This window comes from Balaenoptera musculus, chromosome 1, assembly GCF_009873245.2.
Source record: "Balaenoptera musculus isolate JJ_BM4_2016_0621 chromosome 1, mBalMus1.pri.v3, whole genome shotgun sequence".
NCBI lineage: Eukaryota > Metazoa > Chordata > Mammalia > Artiodactyla > Balaenopteridae > Balaenoptera > Balaenoptera musculus.
In genome coordinates, this window is record NC_045785.1 from 156,460,159 (window position 1) to 156,482,642 (window position 22,484).

The 22,484-nt window shown below is 35.3% G+C and overlaps 1 protein-coding gene across 11 annotated transcripts in view; it reads right to left on the minus strand.

The window, feature by feature from the left end:
- The window catches only part of CEP170 (centrosomal protein 170), a 145,151-nt gene that overhangs the window by 73,484 nt on the left and 49,183 nt on the right, over nt 1–22,484 (minus strand). For all 11 annotated transcript variants that reach the window (XM_036862940.1, XM_036862997.1, XM_036862987.1 and 8 more), the window contains exons 3-4: nt 14,140–14,229; nt 7,134–7,212 (exon numbers count right to left, since the gene is read on the minus strand). In XM_036862940.1, the coding sequence (XP_036718835.1) occupies nt 7,134–7,212; nt 14,140–14,229 (169 nt within the window). The remainder of the gene's footprint in view (nt 1–7,133; nt 7,213–14,139; nt 14,230–22,484) is intronic.

Genomic DNA, 22,484 nt, shown 5'->3' on the forward strand with positions numbered 1-22,484 from the left:
CATCATAATCAAACTGCTCAAAACCAGGGGAAAAGGGAACCAATGCAAGTGAGAATACAGTGGAGCAACAACTTTAAAGTAACTGAAAGAAAAGAAATGTCATTTAGAATTCTATGCCCAGAAAAAATAACTTCCAATAACTAAAATGAAATGCTTTTCCAGACATAAAAAAGATGAAAGAATTCATCACCAGCAGTGCCATACTATAACAAATATTATAGGAAGTTCTTTACATAGAAAGAAAATGATACTAGATGAAAACATGGATCTATAAAAAAGGATGAAGAGCACAAGAAATGGTAGCTACATTGGTTTAAGATATGAGTACAAAGGCCATAAAAATCTAAGATATTTTTCTTATTATTTAAATCTCTTTAAAAGATAACTGATGTTTTACTGATAACAATGTAGAATGGGATTTGTAACATATATAAAAATAAAATGTATGACAACCATAGCACAAAATTCAGGACAGAAGAAAGTATACTACTGTAACGCTCTTATACTATACGTGAAGTGGTATAATGTCACTTGAAAATACAGCTTAAAATTAAGGATAAAATTATAAATCTTAAAACAACCACTAAAATTTTTTAAAGAGTGTTACAGTAATAAGCTAACAAAGGAGACAAAATGAAATCCTAAAAAAGGTTTAAATAATCCAAAATTAATTAAGAGAAAAAGAAAAATAAATGATGGGGCAAATTGAGCACAAATATCAAGATGATAGATTTAAGTCTAACCACATCATTAAATGTGAATGCTCTAAGCCCCCAAATGAAGGCAGAAATGATCAGATTGAATGAAACAGTAAGACCAACTATATGCTGCCTACTTCAAATGTAGAGACAATAGGTTAAAAGTAAAAGAATGCAAGAGATATACCATGCTAACACCAATCCAAAACTAATGTCTAGACAAACCAGATTTCAGGGCAAAAAGTAGTATTATCACAGACAAAGGAGGTCATTTTATAATTATAAAGGGGATCAACTTACCAAGAGGACACAATAATTCTAAATGTTTACATAACTAATAATAGAGTTTCAAATTACATGAAGCAAAAACTTCTGCAAGGAGAAACAGACAAACCCAATTACAGCCCAAGATTTCAATATCTCTTTCTCAAAAATTGACAGAACAAGTAGACAACAAATCAGTAAAATAGAGAAGATGCGAACAACACTACCAACTAACCTGGCCTAACCGACATTAATAGAATACTCCAACCAAAAGCAGTAGAATGCACATTCTTTTCAAGTACATAGAGAATATTTACCCAGATAGACTAGATATATTCTGGGTGACAGGACAGGATTTGAGATATACATAGTATGTTCCTGACCACTATGGGATTAAATTAGAAATTAATAACAAAGTCTCTGGGAAAAATCTCCAAATATTTAGAAACTAAGTAACAAAGATTAAATAACCCAATGATGCAAAGATCAAAAGAGAAACTAGAAAGTATCTTGCATGTTAAAGCATTACAGGCATACTTTGTTTTATTGCACTTCCGTTTATTGTGCTTTGCAGATATTGTGTTTTTCACAAACTGAAGGTTTGTGGCAACGCTGCACCCAGCAAGTCTATCAGAGCCATTTTTCTAACAGCATTTGCTCACTTTGTATCTCTGTATCACATTTTGGTAATTCTCACGATAATTCAAACGTTTTCATTATTTTTATATTTATTATGGTGATCTGTCATCAGTGATCTTTGATGTTACTATTGTAATTGTTTTGGGGCACCATGAACCTCACCCATATAAGATGGTGAACTTAACTGATAGATGTTGTGCAAGTTCTGACTGGTCTACCAACTGGCCGTTCCTGTTCCTCTCCTCAGGCCACCCTATTCCCTAAGACACAACGACATTGAAATTAGGCCAATTAATAACCCTATGATAACCTCCAAATATTCAAGTGAAATGAAGAGTCACACATCTTTCACTTTATGTTAAAAGCTAGAAATGACTAAACTTAGTGAGGAAGGCATGTCAAAAGCCAAGACAGAACCAAAGCTAGGCCTCGTGTGCCAGTCAGCCAAATTGTGAATGCAAAGGGAAAGTTCTTGAGGGAAATTAAAAGTGCTACTCTAGTGACCACATGAATAATAAGAAAGCTAAACAGCCTTATTGCTAACCTGGAGTAAGTTTGAGTGGTCTGAACAGAAGATCAGACCACAACTTTCTCTTAGGCCAAAGTCTAATCCAGAGCAAGGCCCTAGCTCTCCTCAATGAAGGCTGAGAGAGGTGAGGAAGCTGCAGAAGAAACGTGTGAAGGTAGCAGAGGCTGGTTCATGAAGCATAGGAAAAGAAGCTGTCTCCATAACATAAAATTGCAAAGTGAAGCAGCAAGTGCTGATGTAGAAGCTACAGCAAGTTATCCAGAAGATCTAGCTAAGAATTATAATGGAGGTGACTACACTAAACAACAGATTTTCAGTGTAGACAAAACAGTCTTCTTTGGAAGAAGATGCCCTCTAGGACGGACTTCCATAGCTAGAGAGCAGAAGTCAATGCCTTGGCTTCAAAGCTTCAAAGGGCAAGATGACTCTCTTGTTAAGGGCTAATGCAGCTGGTGACTTTAAGTTGAAGCCAATGCTTACTTACCATTCTGAAAATCCTAGGATCCTTAAGAATTATGCTAAATCTGCTCTGCCTGTGCTCTAACAGTTGAACAATAAAGCCTGGACGACAGCACATCTGTTTACAACATGATTTAATGAATACTTTAAGCCCACTGTTTGAGACCTACTGCTCAGAAAAAGATTCCTTTCAAAATATTTCTGCTCAGTGACAATGCACCTGGCCATGCAAGAGCTCTGATGGAGATGTACAAGATTAATGTTGTTTTCATGCCTGCTAACAACAACATCCATTCTGCAGCCCATGGATCAAGGAGTTATTTCGACTTTCAAGTCTTATTATTGAATAAATACATTTCATAAAGCTGCCATATACAGTGATTCCTCTGATGGATCTGGGAAAAGTCAATTGAAAACCTTCTGGAAAAGACTCACCATTCTAGATGCTGTTAAGAACATTCATGATTCATGGGAAGAGATTAAAATATCAACATTAACAGGAGTTTGGAAGAAGTTGATTACAACCCCCATGGGTGACTTTGAGTGGTTCAAGACTTCAGTGGAACAAGTAACTGCAGATGTGGTGGAAACAGCAAGAAAACTAGAATTAGAAGTGGAGCCTAAAGATGTGAGTGAATTGCTGCAATCTCATGATAAAACTTGAACGCATAAGGAGTTGCTTCCTATGAAGGAGCAAAGAAAGTGGTTTCTTGTTGTTTGTTTTTTGGCTGCACCGTTCAGCATGCGGAACTTCCCCGACCAGGGATGAACCTGTGCCCTCTGCACTGGAAGTGCAGAGTCTTAACCACTGGACCACCAGTGAAGTCCCAGAAAATGGTTTCTTGAGGTGGAAACTCTTCCCCATGAAGATGCTGTGACGATTTTGAAATGACAACAAAGTATTCAGAATAATGCATAAACTCAGTTGATAAAACAGCAACAGGATTTGAGAGGACTGACTCCAATTTTGAAAGAAGTTCTACTGTGGATAAAATGCTATGAAACAACATTGCGTACTACAGAAAAACTGTTCTTGAAGGGAAGAGTCAACCGATGTGACAAACTTCACTGCTGTCTTATTCTAAGAAATGGCCACAGCCACCTCAACCTTCAGCCGCCACCACCCTGATCAGTCAGCAGCCGTCAACACTGAGACAAGACCCTGCATCAGTAAAAAGATCAGGACTCGCTGAAGGCTCAGATGAGAGTTAACATTTTTTAGCAATAAAGTATTTTTAAATTAAGGTATATACAATTTTTTTAGACATAATGCTATTGCACACTTAACAGACTCCAATGTTGTTTATAAACATAACTTTCATACTCATTGGGAAACCAAAAAATTTGTGTGACTGGCTTTTTGCAATATTGCAGTGGTCTGGAACTGAAACCACAATATCTCCAAGGTATGCCTGTACCTAGGGGAAATTTTATAGCACTAAATGCCTATATTAGAAAAGAAAGATCTTGAATTATCTCAGCTTTCACTTAGAAGAAATTAATAAAGACAGCAGAAATCAAAAAGAAAACAGTAACAGTGGCAAAATTCAATTAAACCAAATTCAAATGGATTTGGGGGGAATATTCTTCCCATTTTCCCCATAATATCTGCTCTACCCACAGAATATGCTGTCAGTTAATGGTGACTCTACTTTTCTAATTGTTTAAATCAACTGTACAGTCTTGGATTCATCCTTGACTCTTTTCTTTCTCTTAGTCTACATCCAATCTAATCAAGAATATTACTGGCTCCATCTTCAACACATGTACAGAATTCTATCATTTCTCACTACCTCTGCTTCTGTCACCCTGGTCCGAACCTCCATTACTGCTCACTTGGAACTACTGCCAACTACTGTACAGCCTCCTAACTGGTCTCCCTCTTTTCACCGCTGCCCACTTCCACCCTTAGTCTTTGAAAAAGAGTAACCAGAGGATTCTTGTAAACATATAAGTCATTATCACATCACTCCTCTGATCAAACCCTCTAATGGCTCCCCATTTCACTTAAAATAAAAGCCAAAATTCTTATAGTGGCCTATTTAGGGTGATACACTCTGGCTCCCCATATTCTCCTACTCTTCACTGGCTCCAGCCACACTGACTTCTAAGGCTGTTCCTCAAATATGGCAAACATGCTCCTGGTTTAAGTCTTGCACTTAACTCTTCTATCTGCTTGAAGAGCAGTTTCCCCGGATAGATCCATTAAGGCCAGCGTCTTTACCTGCTCCATTGCTGGCTTCTCAGTGAAGTCTTCATGAATAGCCTTTTTAAAATTATAACTTCTCACTCACCAGCACTAGCTCTCTGTCTCCCATTCAGACTTTTTCTCCATAGAATTTATCACCCTCTATTATCCTTTTTGTGCGTGCTGTCAGTTCCCTCCAACCCCATTAAAGTGTAAGCTCCAGGAAGACAGAGACTGTGATCTGTTTTATGTAGTACTGTACCCCCAGACTGCGGGGACTATGCCCGGCACATGGGAGACATTTAATAAATAATTGTAAAATAAATGAACTTAGGCTTGCTTACCCGCTACATTTCTGGCCATCTGGAGATATATTACCCCCTTCTGAAGTTTATCTTGATTACTGCAGCATTTTACTATACCTCCTGAGTTTATAGTCATTTCTTAAACTTGGATATTTCACTACTTGCTTTTCCAAATCAATTTCTCCGGTTAGAAAAAAAACTTTTGGCAGATAAATTCTGTTTCTTAGTTCCAGTCTCAATTCATGGTAAAACTGTTCTTTCTATTGCTGTGGCATTTTAATTAAACAGTTTTCAACTACAAGGTATAACAGTTTGTAGACTAGCTATTAAACTTAATTTTAATTATGAATAAAGCATGATAGTGACTTCAGTCTGGTATCAGAATAAATTTGTTTTTTAAAATTTCATCCTATATAATAAAATTTCTGCCACTGAAACAGCCCAATGTTCATTTATACACAATGCTCAAAAATCAAAAGCAATATGAAATGCTATTTTTAAATAATGAAATCAACTGAGCCTAACCTGAGGATCTGGGTAGTCGTTCTGGCTCAACACTGATTTACAGCCCTGAAAAAGTCCTTGGGAACAAAACATTTGTCCCAGGAATTTTCGACAGAAATATTGTGAGCAATTATATAAGGAAATATTAGTTCTCTATTAAGAAATCATTATGCAATCTACAAAAGATGATGAGTTGCTTCTCAATAGTTTCTTCTTGATTTAAAATTCAAAGTAAACTTTATAGAGTTTTACTGAAACCCAAATTTCCTACTATTTTCTCATGTTTTGAAACAGCTGATGTCAAATGAATTGAGTTACTTAAATTCCAAATATACCTGTATTTATTTTTTGATGAAACTTAGGTTGGTAGAAAATAACCCCTGAATCAAGGCTTTAATGCTAATTCCTAATCATTTTATGTGATACATATTTTTTAAAGGATTTAAAATATACAAATCAAAGGTATTAATGTTTAATGGTTTCACTTTTCACATGCTGCTTTGGCTCTACAAGTATAAAGGTTATATGATGTGCTACAATACTATTTTTTTCATAAATTTTAAGTTAAATCTAAAATAAAAGCTAGTTATGCTCTAGGAACAATTTTAAAGTGTCAGTACATTTACTTTACCTAAGTATCAGCTCTACTTAGCTGAGACATTTTCTCTGCTACAGTGATAAAAGTACATCCAAGTTGCCAGTACATTTGATACATTCCTTAATATCAAAGTCCAGATAAATGCAGTAAATGAAAAAACTAAAAGTGAAAAAAAACCCATTCAGCATAATGTATAATATCTGTATTTTAATTAAATATAAACAAGTTCTTTTTACAAAGCTTTTTGCCTTGTATGAATAGAAATGCTTTTATTCTTCTTCATCCAATCATGTCCCTTCTTCTCTTCACTAGTGATTCTTTACTAGGAGAACACCATCATATCCTTATTCAGTTCTTAGAATCCTATTTTCAAACAAAAGAATTTTAAATACACGCTAAATGCATAATGTACTTAATCAGGGAGCATGGGTCTCAGAAGACACAGGATATGGAAAAATTTGAATTGAACAGGCAACAGAGATGGAATGCATAAAATGGAGTAAAAGTGGGGACAGAAGGAAAGATAGGGTTAAATTCTTTACATTTCTCCTGGAGGTTGACCTGTGGCATTATCATTTAACCAGGAAAAAAAAAATCCCTGGGCTGGGCTACTATTACACACTCTCTGTCCTCTCCCCAGTTACATTCTTTGATACCCCAACTGCATATATAATAGCACTGCAGGGATACTTCTGCTGAAACTATAATACAGAGTGAGGAGAAAAAAAAAGAGTCCATCAACTTTTCCAGGATTATTTTTAGGAACAGGCATAATAACCAAAAAAAAAAAAAAAAAAGTATTTTTTTAAACATGTATTTTAGTTTGGAAGGGCACAGAGACTTCCAGCATGCCTATATTATGAATTCTTATGTCTCAAGAAATGTTAATTTACACCGGAGTAAAGATTTTTGAATAAATTTAATAAATGCACAAAATCAATAAGGATATCATATCCAAATCTCAACTTATCTTCAAGTTTCAAGGTGATATAAGTCTGTTCTGGAATTCTTACATCATTCACAAAAGTCTACAAGAGAAAAAAAAAAAGGTGTTAAGTTTATATATGAAGTATTATTTATTACAATTTAGACAAGCAAATACTCAAACCTTATACTTTAAAGTTATGTATCAAATGGTGGCTAATACAGCTTGTGTATCATCATAAAATGCGCTATGCATCTTATAGGCTAATAAATGATTTCATACTAAGCCCTTTATTACTATTACAAGTAACACACAAAGAACCAGGAGGCGGTTCCTCTGAGTCTACTATGCTGCCACGACAAATTTAGGTACCTAAAAATGACGTCAAGAAAAGCTCTGACCCGAAGCTAGAAACTGTAAAGGGTAAAATATAATATAGCTCTCGATATACCATCAGGGCCCACTGGACTCAATTTTAACTTTTCTGGACAACTGTAATTATCTGTAAGGATTGAGATTTCATTATTTTTATTCCTAGAAGTCTTCCAAAGAAAAAGAAAATTTACTTAAAAAAACTGAATAAAACTCATTCTATTTTACAATTGCCAACGAGTCCTTTGGACCCTTTTATGAATTTAAAATACATTATAGGAGCCTTACATGAATCTAAGATACATTATAGATACATTATTTTTTCTGTATGTTGAAACATTCTGTTTCATCATCATCCCATAAGTATTTGAACTTATCAGTTATTTCTAACTTTGCTGAAAATGACCAAAATAATAACAGAAGAATGGAATTACCTAGAACATCACTATTCAACAGAAACACTGCAAGCCACAAATGGAAGCTACACATACACTACTAAATTTTCTAGTAGGCACATTAAAAAGGCAAAATGAAAGAGGTGAAATTAATTTTGATAATATACTTTTAATTTAACCCATACATCCCAAATAGTACTATTTTAACAAATAATGAATAGGAAAATTAAGAAGACATTTTACATTCTTTTTTTTTTACCTTTTTATTTTTAGACTAGTCACATTTCAAGTGCTCAACAGCCACACATGGCTAGTGGCTAGTGCAGCGAATAGCACAGAGCTAGATGGATGATGCAATTGTGAAATAAATCATTACTATTGCATCAACCTTTAGGTTTCTTACTGCATGGCCCAAAATATTGCACCATCTTCCCAAGAAGATATAAAAGACATCTGGAGACACCATCTTTGTCTTTTTTTTTTTAAGCTATCAAAGAGCACAACTGAGGATTCAGAATTTTTAATTTAACATCCATAAAGGCAAAGAGAAAAAAAAAAAGAGACAGGAAGATATTTCACAATTATAAGGTAAATACAAAAAGTAGAGCAGCACTCTAGACTATAATAAAAATGATAAAATGATAATAACGTACGCAAAATATCAGACCAGGAGTCTTCAGATGAAGATAATCCTAGATGAATTTTCCCTAACACAAGAATTGATGAGAGAAGAATGTTTCCAAAGTCAAAAAGAAACTAAGATATTTTTCATCCAGTTAGCCTAAATCAATAAGAAGAATGATGCAATATTTTTTAACACGAAACTGATGATTCTGTATTTTAAAAGAAATTTTGACAGTTTTCTCTCATTTTTTAGTGTTTGTGTTTCAATACTCATTTGATTTAGTATGTAAGTGGACAAATGATCAAGGCGGGTATCTATACAAAGGTAACTAGAAGGAAAGAGATGATGTAGAAATAAAATTATTGAATTGATCTTGTAACTGTTGTACTGTTTTACAATTATGGAAGAAAAAGAAGATGACTTTCCTCTTAAAATTTTAAAATGTCAAAGTCTTAAAAATAATGCATTTTGATAATGCAAGAGCAAGAAAAACTAGAAATAATGGTAAGCTAGAACTAGCTAGAGATGTCCCTGAAAACTGAAATCAACATTTATAAAATAGATATATATCCCAGAGAAGGCATGACAGCTAATGAACAGTTAGTGGCATTCAAAGAACAATACCCATTTTGCATGTTATGTACCTTTCAAAACCAGGAAAATATGGAATAAAAATTTGAGTCTGTCATGCCTCATTTTTTATTAAAATTTCAAGTTGCTCTCTCATCTTTTAATTCTTACTTGTGTAAACTATTTGTAAAAAGACTTAAGGGGTCCATTGAACACAGATGGTAAATGGTGATGACTATTTTTCCTGGCATACTAGAAGTTAAAGACCTAGAATTCTCTAGATTTATAAAACATAGAACAATGTTATACTTAATTGCCTGGAATGCGAACATCATATAAATACCCAATATGTTTTTCTTTGATAAGTTGAAACTTTAAAAATTCCTTTACTCTTCCCTTTTAAATTTCATTTTTCCCATCTTTTATGTTATTGGATTTGAGATGGCCACGATACCTTACTTGGGAAGGTTCCCTCCATAATGAGGAAATTTAGAAGGGTCCTGAATGTTATACAGTAAAATATATAAGGGGATTGGGTTATTATGATCATATTCTCAAATTCCTTTGCATAGCTACTAGCACTTTGTAATATGTCATAGAATACCAGTTTCTAAATCTACCAAAAACAAACAAAAAAATTAGAAGTTGTAATCTTATTCCAGATATAAGGAGACAGCAGAATACTGCTAAAACTCAAGATCACACGTTAGGATGATTTATGAGTAATCCTAAATAACAAGTTTCTCACATGCTTCACAGAAAGACTGAAATGTTAATACAAAGAAAATTCAAAGGCTTCAGACATTTATAAACTCTAATTTCAGGCTCATTTCCAAAACGAACATTTTTAGAGTGTTTTAAGACATATCTTGAGTTTACCAAAATAGTCTATATTAATTACAAAAGAGAAAAGCTGAGGAAAATGATGAAAAAGAGAAGAATAAAAGAAAATATTAATTAACTGATGTTTGGTATGCAGAAGATAATTAGGTACATGGTATAAGAGAGATGCCACAGTTCTAAACCAATTTATTTAAAACTGTCTCAACCTAAAATACCATAATTACTCAAAAGGCCTAAGATGAGCTTTAAGATTCACTCAAAGCTTATTGCTTGACTCTCTTAAATGTTAAGCACCTATTGTTTTTAACATATGTACTAGGTACTTTCAGAGATTAAGAGATACATAATTTTAACCTGCTGGCATTTATGACAGAAATATTCCCTAAGGTCTAAAAAGGCTCAGGAAATATGAGCCAGACACGAAGTTTCAGCTTGCAAAATGTAAGTGAAAACATTTGGGAGCAAAAAGTCTCCTGACGGTCGAAAATTATAAAAGGAGAGAAAATTTCAAAGAGCTACAGGAAAAAATCACTTAAATAAATCAATTATGAAGCATTTTAATAAATTAGATATGGAAAGAAAAATAGGTTTTGTTTCTTATGTCAACATCATTTGATCACACCTCTACCTGGTAGGTAGGACAGGTGAGGACAATGAGGCACAGGGTCCAAAGTAACAATCAAGATCTCAGAGTTCAGAAGCAGAATTACTGGGATTCAAATTCAGCTCTCTGAACTACAAACCCCACATTCTCTGCACATCAAGGAAGCTTGGGTGCCCAAGCCTGGCCAAGCCAGCTCCCCAAACTCCCCCAACCGAACCACTAACCTCAGAGAAGCAAACCAAACCAGATAAATATCTATTTAATTTACATACAAATAAATTACATAATTGACAGTATAAAATCATATAACCACCACGTACTGCATTAATGCTCTGGGAAATGTGAATGGAGTGGCCAGCAGCACAACTACCTCAATCATGTTGCCAGTGAGAAAAGTCTCGTCTTCTTCCCCTAACCACTCCTTTCATACCTTCCTCTTTCTATGCCATACTGGTATGATGCTGCAGGAACGCCAGTGTGAAAGGGGACATAGCAGGGGCTGGAACACAGGGAGGTGAGGTGGAATGGGATGGGAGTGGTACGGCAAAGGTCAATGGTGGCTATCAGAGAGGTGCAGGTACTCCAGTGCATGGAGGGGGCAGGAAGAACTGAAGGCAAACAAGGGCTCTCATAGAAAGAGAAGCTTCGAGGCTTGCAGGGAAATAGCCTACTATCACATCAGCTACAGAACCAGTTCCAGCTTCCCCAAGCAGAACAACCTCATTTCTGGTAGTAATAAATGCAAGTGTGGACCTAGGTAACTTGGGAGTATATTTTAGGGTAGGGTGGAAGGAAGTGAGAGTGGAAGTGGTCACAGGTAGTTATTTATAAGTTGAGTTTAGTTGATAAGTGCTTTCCAGAATAATTTAACTGTGTATGTATTCACTGAAAAGTATGTAGGCTACAGGATGCTAAACTTGTTTTAACTGCTTTTCTTACCATAACAACAGCAATAGTAACTAACACTTACTGAACTAGGTGTTTAAAACTATTAACTTATTTATAGCTTCACAACAACCTGAGAGGAGTACCATTTTACTATTTCTGTTAAAAAAACTGAGGAACAGAAAAATTAAGTAACTTGCCCAGGGTTACCTCACTAGTAAGAATTCAAGCTGGGCTCATAACCACCTATACTGTGCCCCCTCTGAAATTACTACTTTTAACCTGATGCTCAAATTTCTAGAATTATATGAATGTTAAGAATAAATAGGCTGTGAATAATAATCTACAAGTTTTCTATGAATAAAATGCATGATAGCTGGTAGTTCACAGACTTCGGCTACCAAAGTCCATTCTGGCATATTTCCTAGGCTATCCATCTGGGTAACAGTGCATTTATCCAACTGTGTAATATTCTGAAGTTCTGTACCAGGCACATACTCACATGTATTGTCACATTTGATACTCATAACAATACTACAGAGCAGGAATTATCATTTCACTATTTTAGAGCTGAAGACAGGTAACTAAATTTTGCATTGAGGCTTCACATTCATAACCTTCAACTCATTAAATTTTTGCACAACTTTGGGAACTAATATGAATATATATGAGGAAACCGAATTTCAGAGTTTATGTAATTTGTCCGGGGTTATAATGCTGGTAAATTACAGACTGAGATTCAAATCTAGGTCCTGATTTCAAGTTCAAAATGAAGATGTCACTCTGTGAGTTACTGTATTTCAGACAATTACTGAGTACAATCAAATTATAAGGTCAGCCTAGATAAACTTAGAAGTTAATATTTCACCTGATTTGTTTTACAACCAACATCAATAATTTTTATATTTGATCACAATGTTTTAAAAGACTAAAACACTGTGATGTAATTCTCACTTATTATTTTCCAAGATATAATGTAAAGACACCTAAGAATAGCACTGTGGTCAAGACGAAACATTCTAGGCTTAAAAACAGAATATAACATTGTTAAAATATTCCACATATAAAAGTGGATTAAAATTTTTCTCTATAAAGTCTTTCATATAAAAAATTCATTCAATTCCATTCGAAAAGATTTACTGGGTTCATGCACTGTGCAGAACCTTGTGCTAGGCACTGTGGTGTACACTTACCAGAAGCAAAAGGCACATGAACTGTTCAGAAGCACATAATCTAGCACAGTGACAGATATGCACAAGCAGATACAAGGCTCATAAAGCACCCAAAACAGAGATTAAAACAGAAGTCTGTAGGTGCGGAGAAGGAAGAGAGTAACTCCTTAAATAGCACCTTGGAATCGAAATGCTTCCTGACATGGCCCATGGTAAAACAGTTTCTACATCATCTGCCTATCTCCTTCTACTTTAATCCATTCAACACGTTAACAAGTCAATATTCTTAAATACCTTTTCTCTGCTCCCTTCAGGAAGATGTAGAATTTGTATTTTATTTTTAAAAGTAAGTACAACTTCTACAAATGACAAGGCAGATGGAAGAACTACTGGGCTGCAGAAAATCTAACAAATTATTTGGAGAAGGAGACAGTATAGTAGGAAAACTACTGTTTTGGAGGTATGGCAAGGAAAATGTGATGATGGATCATGAATCTGGAAAAGTGGGTGATGCCAAATGTGAGGTATTTCAGTTCAAACATGAGGATTAAGACTTAGTTTTATGTGTCATGAGAAACAAATAAAGGTGTGAATAAAACTAACATAAAAACATGCCTACAAAAAAAGTATCTCAGTGAATAAACATAAAAGTCCTTCAGTAGCAGGCCAATTCAGGACAAGAAAAAAAAAGTTTTACCATATTTGCCAAATTTCTGCAGATGTTTTTCCATATAATGTTTAATGTATATTTTGAAAAGAAGCAGCAGTTAGAAGAAGTTTGGATACATTTAATTTCTGTTAAAGTCATTTTAAGAAATTCAACAGCACAGATCTGAACAAAATTATATTTGCTTATGTTAGCAGAGCCATGAGAAAATTGAGAAAAAATAAGATAAATTATTCAATACTTTAGCATTCTCTTATTCTGCAGCTACTTACATTCTGCCAATGTAGAAAGATCAAATGAAGAATTAGGAAAAAATTCACTGCAATAACACAAAAATCTTCAATGTAGGAAACCAAAGAAGCAATAATAAACACTAGTATTTAGATCATATACCACATTTGTTAAGGTAAATGGATGTGTTTCACTTTTTACTCTAGTATAGAAGATCCTCCAACCATCTGGTACCAAACCACGTTTGCATCTTTTTTTTTTCCAAAGTTAACCCACACTTCTCTGACTCCCAAGAGTGCTTTTTTGCATTCTTACTGTCATGACTTTCCACTGCTTTATCACATATAAATTCAAGCCATTCAGTAAGGGCAAGCTTTCATCTTAACCTCCTTAAAGAAGTCTTTTTTTAACCACTGGATAATAACAACCAACAACCATCTGAATTCCTGTTAAGTATTTACTACCAACATCATTTCTTGGGAACATGGGCTACATTCATATTCTACCGTATGGTCCTCAAAGTGCTATGTACCTAGTAAGCATTTAAAAGTAAGTGCAAACTAAAGAAAAGGAAATATAACACAAACAGGATTTTGTGTTATATTTGTTTTCTTACAATATTAAACAAAAAATTCAAATAAGACAAAAAGCAAACTCTTAACTTACCCCATTTAGGCTGCCCAAATCTTTCACCAAATGTTCATCAGTAGAGGCATCGTAATTGATTACAGCATGTTGCTTATCCACACTACGAGACTGAAAGAAAATTCTTTAAGTTAGTAAACACAAGAAAATGCTAGAATAAATAACAAAAACAAAGATTTTTGTCTAAATACTTTATGTTAATAGGATAGCAGATAAATATAGGGAAATACCAAAGTAAAAGTAGATTCAATAAGATTTAAACTGTTACTATTTAAAAGAAATTTGGCATCACTTCCCAAAGAGGAAAGCAGCCAAAATTTTAAGACATTCTTTTCTACCAAAGTCACACGTTCTACTTTTGAGAGAATTTAATTCAGTTGACTTTGTTGAATGTATTGAACGACAATAATTTTTTTTTATAATTTGAAATTCTTATATGGAAATCATGTGAATTATAATTTTATGTTTTATATACCTCACTGTAAGAAAAATCACCATATAGGATTTACATCTTTCAATACCAAAGATTAAGGGACACAATGTGATATGTTCCTGAATAAAATTATCCTCGCTTAAAACATGGGTTCTAAAACTCATGGGAGAGGTCTAAGAGAGAAAGAGAAAGTCAAAAAAAGGAATTAGAATGGCAAACTGATTTTTGAAAATTGCTTTTAAGTCTCTTTTAAAGTACACACACACTCTCTTTCTCCAGAGCTTAGTGAGTTATCTGCAGATGAAAGTAGCTCAGAGATGAACTACAAGCCTTTGGAAATTTGTATCCAAAGGAAATATCACTACAGTCACAGGAAGAAATAGTCTGAGAACCACTGAACGTGAACTCAAGAACCATTTATTACTGGGTTACTATGTGAACCTTGGTATACTAAAAGCAAAGGAAGCATCCAAAATGGGGAGGAGATATAATTTTCAGTTTCCAGCCCAGCATGTAAGGAGCTTGGAAGTCATCGTTCCTATCCTCATAACAAGAAAAAAGTTAAACTGAAAATCAAAAACTTGTCTTAGTTTCATCAGAAAATTGAGGTCATAAGGTCAACTGCCACTCTGAAATCTGGAGAGACAGGCGAATACAGAGAATCATAGCTCACTGGGAGCAGTTGAAACTACTGCTGCAGCCTCCAACTGGTAGGAAAGCTTAAAGGTTAAATGATTAATTGCTGGAAACTTGAATGTCAACTAGCTTGAAAGCAAGAACTCCTGGGGGCACAGCCTTGGCGGGAACATCATTTTTTCGTGAGTTTTACCTCCAGAAGCCCCACAAGGATCTCAGGGTGAGGACTGGAGAAAAATCTTCTCATGCTTCTGGCATGGTGAGAGGGAAAGTAGTCATTTTGAAATACACCCATTCTGCTCTCCTCAGCAACAGCCTGTCCTCAAGGAAAACTACTTTTCCAGAGCTCACGCAAATCAACCAGTGTGGGTTTTACCAGAGCCTAACTGACATGGGAGGATGGAAATACCCAACTCCAGCCTCATCTAGCCTTCCTGTCTCACCTAAGGAGGTGAACAAAAAAAAGCTGAGATGTACTTGTGAAGGTCAAAGACTGAGAACTAATAGTACTTCAGCATGCTTCCCCTCCTCCCAAACCTTACCATCATATCAACAGGGATTTATAAATAACTATTATTATTACCATTACAATGGAAGTTTCAATACAATAGAAAAAACTGTAAAGCACTATATAAGAAGGAGCCTCTACGGAAACTCAAAGACAACAGGGGAGAAAAAACCAAGGACACTATAGGAAATATTAACCTCTGACACTTGTAGCTATAACAAACAGTAAACACAGCCTTACTCCTAGCCACATTAGAAAAATGGGAAAGGTCAGCAACTAATAAAATAATAATAAAGATATAAATCCTAGTTGAAATAATCCTTTCCAAATAAATATTACAAAAATTAAAAAGTCCGTTACCCAATTCGCTTAAATTCTATATTGAAAAAGTTTTGGTCTTTCCTTTCAGCACACAAAACTCTGTATTAAAATAACTGACATTAGGAAGAAACAATATGTGACCTAAAGCAATCTTCCAACAAAATCTAAAGATTTATCATACATACACTTTTATTCTTCTTAAAGGTTGATCGGGGGGGGGGGTTGTTTTGTTTTTTCTGCAATCTCAATTTCTTTAGGACAAACTGCAAATCTCAGAATTCAGAGTAACTTCATGAATAGTACTATTACCCCCACTTCTCTACAGCGTGCCTGAAAAACCATCTATTATGGCAAATTAGACTGCTGCAAAACACCTGCATTAAATCTAAAAGTTACTTAAACTTTGTTTTGGTTTTTATTGTCATGTTTAAACTGTCACTCTGTTTAAATTAATGAAATACTAAATTCAGTTATTAGGGTGATAAGAAGCAAATGAAGCACGATTACAAAAATAATTTCTCCTAACTGTGGATTTATCAAGTTGAATTAGTCTAAGGAAGAAAAAACATCTCTACATGTTGTAAGGCAAGTGAGAGTTCAAGTATATGCAACCTCTAAATAAATAGTGACTAGACTACCATAAATAATCTCTCTGTGAGCAAGAGAATACAGAGAAAGGGCAGAAGTTCTTAGAAGAGAGTGTGATGAAATTCAAGGGGAAAAAATCTAAACGAGACTTGAGGAAAAGAAATAAGAAAGGAAAGTGAAAATTTACTGTTAGATATGGAGAAAAAAAATCAAATGGCTGCTCATAGAGTCAGGGAATGGCAGCTTTTGAGGGAAGTCTACATGGCTCAGAGATATGGAGAAAAAACTGAGGAGGAAATAATTTGAAGCGGCCAATTCCCTAAGTTTACAACTTGATAGAAACCTGGAATATTCTGAATCTGACATGCACCCTGCCCTCAAATCGTTTATGGGGGTAGATAATACAAGAAAACCTACTACTAAACGTAGAGCACACTTAAGAAAATGAGAGTTCACTGAGACGCCACTACAGCTTTGGAGATTGAGGAGTGAAGGATTGGGCATGTTATATGGAACCAGAAAAAGCATCTTTTTTCTTTGTTTAATAAAGACCTTAATAACTTTTTGAGAAGACTAGTCTTATGAACTCAAGGCAAGGGATATATCATCAGTTTAGAAACCACAGGACAAGTCATTGCATTTGTGTAACTCTTCAAAAAATAACAGCCAATGAAAGCAAATAAAAATGCCTGTTCTTATTTATCAAATGTATTCAAGGTATCAGTGTGTTTCTGTACCCATCACAGAAACTAAGCAGGAAACCAAGATTATAGAATATAATATGTCAAGTAAGTGGTCAAGAAAAACTGAGGGAATAAAAAAGATTTGTTATTCTCATCTAACCACACAAGCATTAAACCATTTTCATTTCCAGATAAATTCACACTTCCTCTAGATTAAACTGAGCCAGGAGAAAGTGCATTGCAACTTAATTTTCACAACCCATTTGAGCTTTTCAATAAAAATTTAATAATCTCTCAGAAACATACAATTTAAACCCTGACAAAGACAGCTAACTTCATCAAATTTCTAATACTAATGGAAAAACCTTATCTGGTCCAGGTTTAAATCAAAAGATAGTCAATTTTGACCAGATCTCTTATTTGTTCCACCTTATGCCTTTGGTAAGAATGCAAGACTCCGGCTTCCCTGGTGGTGCAGTGGTTGAGAATCTGCCTGCCAATGCAGGGGACACGGGTTCGAGCCCTGGTCTAGGAAGATCCCACATGCCGCAGAGCGACTAGGCCCGTGAGCCACAACTACTGAGCCTGCGCGTCTGGAGCCTGTGCTCCGCAACAAGAGAGGCCGAGACAGTGAGAGGCCCGTGCACCGTGATGAAGAGTGGCCCCCACTCGCCACAACTAGAGAGGGCCCTCGCACAGAAACGAAGACCCAACACAGCCAAAATAAATAAATTAGTTAATTAAAAAAAAAATTTAAAAAAAAAAGTCCCTAATGGTGGGACTTCCCTGGTGGCACAGTAGTTAAGAATCCGCCTGCCAATGCAGGGAACACGGGTTCGAGCCCTGATCCAGGAAGATCCCACATGCCGTGGAGCAACGAAGCCCATGCACCACAACTACTGAGCCTGCGCTCTAGAGCCCATGAGCCACAACTGCTGAGCCCGTGTGCCACAACTACTGAAGCCTGCGTGCCTAGAGCCCATGCTCTGCAACAAGAGAAGCCACCGCAATGAGAGGCCCACGCACCGCAACAAAGAGTATCCCCTGCTCACAGCAACTAGAGAAAGCCCATGCACAGCAACAAAGACCCAAAGCAGCCAAAAAATAAATAAATAAATAAAATAAATTTATTAAAAAAAAAGAATGCAAGACTCTCTAGTCACTATCCCCTTATAGTCCTTTCCCCCACAAGAGCCTATGCCTCCTCCCTCATAAGTTTTACTTTCTACAAAGACCCTCTTCCCAAGGCTTTTACACTACACTCTTGGAGAATCCTCCTTACTTGAAACGCCTCTTCATTCTCAAACTCTTAGGGTTATCTCCTACTTCCTTCCTTTAAAATCTGGCTTTCCCCCTGAGAACACTATTTCCACGACATTCCTTTAAAGTGGATGATATCCTCCTCAATCCAATATTCTGTTGAGTTCAGAGATGCAGTCTGAACTGCAGTCCAGTCTACTATTGTGGCTTCTAGACCATTACTTTCCCCCTCCGATGAAAAAAACTTTTTACTTTTCTGAAGTTCTTGTTATCCACCTATATATAAATATAAGTATAAATAAATATACATACACACTATATATTTACACACACACACACACACTCACACTCACCTCCCAGGTTGCTGCAATCATTTGCGGTCATTCTAACTTTTTGACTTAAGTTTTGGGGTAATGGTAAATTCAAATTCCTACTTATTCATGGTTGATTTTAAATGTCTCTGTAGATAACCCATATAAAAATCTAGCCTTCTCTACTCCCACAACCAAAATCCTTACCATATCTTGTCATACCACTCCCATTGCTAAACTTTATCATGCGAAATTGATTCCACCTATGGAATCTAAGCCGTAGTATTTCTCTGTGACTACATTCTCCTATTCTTCCAGTTTTCTCAATTATTTACAATAATTTACTAGTATATTACCTAAGTCCTTTGACAACTGCAAGACATCTAATATTCTGACCCCTTCCTTTTCTCCCAAGCAACCACATCCTATAACTCTGACTTTACTTCCTTCTCTATGTAACCTAGATTCCCCCCTGGCTTCAACTGTTCCCTTTATGCTCCTAATCCCCAAATCTCTACCTTCTTCATGGACTACTCTGCTCAGCTTCATATATTTATTTCCACTTTTCTGTTTAATATCTCAATCTGGGTATCCCTCAGGAACCTCAAACTCATTATCTTGTTCCCCAAAAGTACAACTCCTGAACCGCTACTTCATCTATTTCCATGCCAGAAAGGCTAGGTCTTACATTCTTTTTCTCTCCCTCGTTCATTATATATAACTAGAAAGCACAGCCTTCTATTTTCAATCTCTCTCCTGCTCTGTCTTCTGTTCTTCATTTTAAATGATACTCTCTTCCTTAGAACTTAACCGTCTCTTCCTAGATTATTATAATCATCTAACTGCTTATACCAATTCCAATCTCTAATCCTGAGCAGTAATATAGAACAGTAGTTTAAAGCACAGGTGTTGGAGTCAAAAAGAACTGGTCCAGCCACTTGCCAGTTGTGAGACCTTGGTAAAATTACTAATCTTTGTATAATCATTCTACAAAAAGGTATACCTACCTCACAGATTTTTTTTGTGAGGATTAAATGCATGCAAAGCATCTGAAAAGGAAATATTGCTTTGCTTAAAAACTCCTCAATCCTCTTACTGGCTAAGGTAAGATACACCAAGTCTTTAATATAGTACACAAGGCCTTCCAAGATCTGGCCTCTTCTAATGCCCAAGTATTAATCTCTCAAAACGTTTGCCTTCACATCTTATATACAAACTACAAGGAACTATTTTAATTTACCTAAATAGACACTGAATGCCATGCTATCTTCAATACCACGTGCTCAACCACACTCTAACCTTCCAGAAACCATTTATTCATCTTTTAAGATAATTCAGCTAAAGCAATCTCCTCCAGAAGTCTTTCCAGATTTCACATTCCCACATTTCCTTGCAGGCAGAACTGACCAATCTCTTTTTTCTGTACCCCATACCAACTCCCATCACTGTCCTGTATCATACTGTTTATACCCACTTATTTACATACACATATCCTTCTACTAGACTCTAAGTCTTAAAGGACAGAGAGACCCTATCTGTATACACATTGATACCTCAGCCTACACATAGTATATGTTTAAAAAGGTTTGATGGAAAGAAAATCCATGCTACTTGGCCAATCTCATTTCATAAAGAATGGAGGTAGAAAAGTTTTCTTATGTATAAAATAGCAAAAGTATTGAAGTTACAAAGTTCAGACCAAATTTTAAGAAGCCTACAAACTAGGTGGCTTAAAACAACAGAACCAAACCAAAACAAACAAACAAAAAATTGTGGCTCTCAGATGATTATAAAACCAGAAAATTTTGGAAAATAAGAGTAACAAAATGAAGCAATAATACTTTTTTTAGAAAGAAATACTTCCTTTCCTGTAACAAACAAAGAAGAAAAAGTCTGCCATCAAATAAAATCAAAACATAAAAAACAATTCCAGGCTGGGCACAACAATAAAGCAGCAAAGACTCACACTGACTAATTTCTAACTAAAAACTAACATATGAAATGGTACAAATGGTTACCTGATATGTGTCATACATGCTTTGGATATGAAATGGCTGTTACTTCTCTTTCCTACTAAAAATATGAGAGAAAAAGACACAAATACATGGATACATATGTTAAGAAAAAACTAAAAAGAGAAAGATTGCCACTGTATGTCTCATCACTTAAAAATTTTAAAAGAGGGGCTTCCCTGGTGGCGCAATGGTTAAGAATCCGCCTGCCAATGCAGGGGACACAGGTTCGAGTCCTGGTCCGGAAAGATCCCACATGCCTCAGAGTAACTAAGCCCGTGTGCCACAACTACTGAGTTTGCGCTCTAGAGCCCGTGAGCCACAACTACTGAGCCCACGCGCCTAGAGCCAGTGCTGTGCAACAAGAGAAGCCACCGCAATGAGGAGCCCACACACCGCAACAAAGAGTAGCCCCCGCTCGCCGCAACTAGAGAATGCCCACGCGCAGCAACGAAGACCTAACACAGCCAAAAATAAATAAATAATTTAAAAAAAATTTTTTAAAGATAGTGTAGCTGAAAGATTCTTTAAAAGTCCAGTTGCGTTTTTACAATCATAATAATAAACAGTGATTTATCCTTTGCTATGTGCTCCAAAGGATAGATGAAAATTACTAACCTATGATCTTCAAAACGTATTCCGTCGTTAATACATCATACAAAAATTAAAATACTAAAACAGTGAGTCAAATATAATTTTATTATACTTTCTATTATGCATTAGGAAAACTATTTAATTAGTATGATGATGATTCTCCAAATCGAGTAAAATTCATGCACTTGGTACAATTAAAAAAATTTATGAAGATAAAATTAGAATTTAGATATGAACTTTTTTCAAAATGCAACTCAACTTGTATATAGAGGAATCCAATATATTGTAATAAAACACAGTGACTAAGTCTTTCTGAATCTTAATTTTATCATCTGTAGAATGGAGGTAATTATATCTTTAAGAAATTCTTGAGGAACAACTGAACCAACATAAATGAACACTGAGAACAAGAGAAAGTATTATTCAACTGCATGGTACTTTTAATAGTAGTAATATTGTGTGTCACTCAAAACAAAGACAGTATAATCTTTACCCAATAATTATACATTATACCTTTCACTCACGGCTCTCTAAGATTTATTTTACATAATATGTCTTATGGAACATACATCGCATAATCATCTTTCTATAGCAAGACAAACAAGCACAGCAAGTTCATTAATTTGCTAAAGCCTTCCAACGTAAGTGGCAGAAACAAAACTCAAATTCCAGAATCCCGTGTTTAATCACCTACTCTTTAATATCCAAGCACATTTTCTTCTCAATGACCACATTCTTTAGACTACCTTTTTTGAATGAGATGAAATAACAGCAACAAAAAATTCAAAACATTTTTTTGGTCATAATTAACAAAAAAATGTAACTGTAATCAAACAGAGCATATGACCTCATGGATCATTTGTTTTCGTTTTGCACTGGGTTTTAAGCTACATTATCATCAAAGTATGTTTACAATGCTGGTAAACCTATTTATAGTTGAAATCTTTACAGGTAAGAAACTACTGAAAATTATTCGGAGGCAGAGATTCTAAAACCTAACAACTAACCAGTTGTTTCCTG